At 42.8% G+C, this 4235-nt stretch overlaps 1 protein-coding gene across 1 annotated transcript; it reads right to left on the minus strand.

Moving 5' to 3' along the window:
* Positions 1-918: 918 nt before the first annotated feature.
* LOC129761424 (uncharacterized) lies at positions 919-1818 on the minus strand. The gene has a single exon (XM_055759142.1). It carries the CDS (start codon positions 1816-1818, stop codon positions 919-921), a length of 900 nt encoding a protein of 299 aa, XP_055615117.1.
* Between the last annotated feature and the right edge of the window lie 2417 nt (positions 1819-4235).

The following is a 4235-nucleotide window of genomic DNA, read 5'->3' on the forward strand; positions in this document are numbered from 1 at the left end:
GCCGCCCACTCGGAGTAATTTACAGGTGAAATAATATTCAACCGTTCCAGACGATCGAGCTCTTCGTCAACTGTTGGTAGCATAGCATAGGAGACTGGTCGACGAGGGCGGAAAACTGGTCGACAGGCTTCCTTTAAAACTAGCTTGACTTTGGCCTTATTGCACAGCCCCAATGTATTGCTGAATAACTTCGGGTACGCCTTCTGCAATGAATTTACATCTACAGGTACACCACTGATATGGTTGCAGAAATTGTCCATCGGTAGTGACCAAAGATCGAATTTGTCGATGAAGTCAATGCCCAGTAGGTTGAGCGAACACTTGGAGACGAAAATCCTGCCCTGCTGCGCTGATCCGTTGAATGATACCTCACATGCAAACTCGTACTGCAGATCGAGTTGTTCACCCGACGCTGACTTTGCGATCTGTGTTGCCGGCACCGTTGTTGGCTGACCCAGCTGCTTCCAGACCTGCTCGGACACAATTGTGATATCCGATGCCGTATCCAATTGTAGGCGTACTGGAACACCATTGATTTCTACCTGCACGAACCGTCGCTTGCTCTGGACGTTGCCCACGGAAAGTGGCTTTGGTAGAAAGTTGGAAATGGTTTGGTTGGAAATGGTTTTGGTAGAAACCTTCCTGTTGCGCTGCTTCACTGGTTTGGACGAACGTTTCGTTGTTGAACAGTTGCCCTCCTTGTGGCCAAACTGCCTACATTCGTTGCATCTGTGGTTGCGGAAACTGCAATGCTTCGAGTAGTGCATCGCACCACAGTTCCAGCACGGAGTCGCAGGAACCTTCTTCACCTCTTCCGGCACTGGAGAACCTTTCCATCGTTCTGTTGACCGCTTCTGGAATTTCCTCTGATGATGATGTGAACCTCCTTTGATTGCTTGCACCTGTCCGGATGGACCTTCAATCATCGCTGTATCGTTCTTTAGATTGATCAGCCGCTTCATCAATCATCGCCTCTAGGGTGACATCATCGTTGCTCTCAATCTTCACCAACAGCCTGGTACGTACATCGGCGTCACACTCACCCTTGAGACCACAAACGAACATTAGGCACTTAAATTGTTGCTCGGACATCTTCTTCAGCTCGAATTCTACGCACATTTTGTTTACCCGACACGCGAAAGTGACGTAATCTTCAGTCGGGGTTTTAGCGAAGGTGAGCGTACTGTAGCGTTTCTTCACCATTGATTCTGTGGTCCCGAACAGTGCTGTAAGCTTCTGAACCGTTACGTCGAACGTGAAATCCTTCGGCGTACTCGGTAATATGTAGCTCACGTATCTGTAGTGCTCGTTGGTTCCTAGGCGGCGCAGAAGTAACCTCACTTTAGCATCGTCATCCAGTCTGTGTGCATCCTCGGCGAAGAGGTCCTCGTATCGAGCGTACCAGGCAGCGAAAGTACAGTGGTTCTCAGGATCAAACTGGAAATCTTTGATGTTCCCAGCTAGCGAATCCAAGATGGCTTCTGGATTAGGGGGAACGCTGACGTTGATTGATGACATCGCATTCCGGAAAAGCGCTTCCTGCTGTTGCAGGAACTCCTGCTGTTGATGTGTGCCTTCACGCTGCTGCTGGAGAAGCTGGTTTGTTACTGCCTGTTGCTGCTGAAGGTGTTGCAAAATTTGTACGATGACACTATCCGCCGTCATTCCCTGGGTAAAAATCGGCTGCTGTTGGTACTGCTGTTGATGACCGGGTGGACTGTTTCCCGGATTCAGACCTGGTGGCACCGCTTGGGAAGGAAGCTGCTGTTGACGAAACTGTGGGTGTCCATTCGGAGGCTGATTCTGTTGACCCTCCATTTTGCTGAAGGTACGCTTCCTTTTGTTCGGCGGCGGCGTCGTAGTTGAAATTCGATCGCGCTTCCTCTACGCAGATTTTCCGTCAAAATTCGTAAAACTCACGAAAAAAAACTCGCGTTCTCGTCGCCACTGTTGTAACGCTCGCGTTGCGAGGTGGTGAAATGAAAGAATATACTAACGTTACAATAACTTAAACTTTATTCGTGAGACAATTAAAATAGACTGACTTAAAGAACACGTTTTCGAGGAGACAACCTCATTCTCGGTGACACATCGATGACGTCAATCCGATGACAGTCGCCTGCCAACGGTGAGCCCTGTGATGCTTTTTGAGTTACGGTTGCCAGTGTTCCCAACAGCTGTCAACGCGAATTTCTGTTGCATAATCAAAATTTCACTACACTTTCCAAAAAGAAATTGCATAAATGACGATTTTTTTGGTAAATACTATCACTGATTAGTTAATTTTTGCAAACCGAATTATTCGTACATATTACGCGATAACAATGGTAAACAAATGTTAAACTAGCCAGTATAACCCAGTACAGTAAGTTATATTTAATGCGACATTTAGTTAATTGGACAAACCTGTAATCGACACGTTTAATTGGACATTTTTGTAAACATCGAGTTCGGGGCCTAAATCATGGTCCCACATCGAATGTAGCCACCAGGCGTCGATACTGTACTACTTTCATCGCCAATGTCCAATTACCGGTCAAAATCGCCTCCAATGTGACACTGAGTGGTGCCTCGGCCTGTCATATGATATATTTAATATATATTAAATGTAAATGCCGATTAAAAGTGTCGACGTTTGTTGGCGACTTTGAATGTGGGGCCATAATTTGGGCCCCGAACTTGATGTTTACAGAAATGTCCAATTAGAGGTAAAAATGTCCAATTAAACGTGTCGCATTACAGCCCTGTTCAATTGGCTAGATGTCGAATTGGATGTAACTTACTGTACTACATACCGATTAGAGATATCTAATTTTTTCGTTTATTCCATTATTGATTTATCGTGGAGCCATTTTTAAATATTCGATTCATTCGAATAAAGTGCGCTACACATACAGCGTCACCGTCCCGTCAACTATTCTCTTGGATTTATTTTGCTGACGTCACAGTTGCCAGTGAAGGTGTATTGGAATGATACCATACGATTTCCATGGGAGAATATTTGACATTTCATTCCTTTACGTTGACTTCAAGGTGACGGGTGTAGTACGTAATTCTATTGAGTTGCTATTCCCATTCACGCGCCGTTCAAAGAATCACGTTGCATCGAAGCGCGATGCATATATAAGAAAAGGGCGGAAGATACAACATTCTAGAAGCAAACGAACTGCAAAGTTTAAAGCCTCTTAAAAACAAAGAACTGAAGAAATACAACATTTAGAACCCCCGCAGACTGCAGACTGATTTGTCGGCCGATAGTTTGGTCGGCTTCTTAACACTCCTATACTCGCGCATTGGTCTGTCAGACCGAGAAATGAATAATTCTTTCATTTCTCAGAAGGCATCAACACTACGACTTTGCGATTCTTTCTAGCTTCGTTATTCGTCGTTCGTCATCGTTTAGCGTATCGCATGTGTTGGTAAGAAGGGGACGTGTGTCACTTTTTTAACACTTTCGGTCTGACACACCGACGCGAGTATAGGAGTAATTTTTTTGGGCAAGTGTCTTTTTTCATATTCTGGAATATTGTTGAATGAAATGTATAAATTAATGTTAGTGGCATGGAATATTTATTGAATATAATGCATAAGATTATTACCGGACTATTTTTATTTGATTTCAGTCCCTTTTGTAACTGGGTTGAACGGATCCATATATTAACTATTCGTCGTTAGATTCATACGTTCAAAAGCAAAATATAAATGTTTGACTTTCCTATAGTTATTCGCTAAATGTAATGGTCACAAATATACACACTTGTGAAAGAATTGTAAACAGTAAACTATAAACTAATCGGTAGTTTATGTTAAATTTTAACAGTTACAGTTTCGGGGATATTTTTTTTATAATGGACAACATCGACAAGAAAACAAGAAAAAGAAAAAGAAGTTCCTAGAAATCCTTTTATATCATCTTTTTTATGCCCCATCTAAAAAAGGCATTAATTCTTAGTTTAGAAGAAAACAGAGACAAAGAATATTTGACATATGCAAACTTTAGAGTAATACGGGGCAAAGGTACGCACGGGGCAAAGGTGCGCATTTGCCATTTTGAAGCAAACGAGCATAAAATCTCGACAACAGTGTAGTCGTTTGATACATTATTACACCAGCAGCACACACATATAAAAAAAGATACATTTCATTAAAGTGGCAAAAAGTTATGAGCTAAAAAAAGTTTTGCAATGTTTTGATCTAATTTTTCCAGTTTTGGAGATGACGATTTACCTACCTGA

The sequence above is a fragment of the Toxorhynchites rutilus genome, chromosome 1, assembly GCF_029784135.1.
Source record: "Toxorhynchites rutilus septentrionalis strain SRP chromosome 1, ASM2978413v1, whole genome shotgun sequence".
Lineage (NCBI taxonomy): Eukaryota > Metazoa > Arthropoda > Insecta > Diptera > Culicidae > Toxorhynchites > Toxorhynchites rutilus.

Excerpts from the sequence above, each read along its gene's own strand:
- LOC129761424 (XM_055759142.1), bottom strand. The coding sequence starts at position 1,818 with ATGGAGGGTCAACAGAATCAGCCTCCGAATGGACACCCACAGTTTCGT.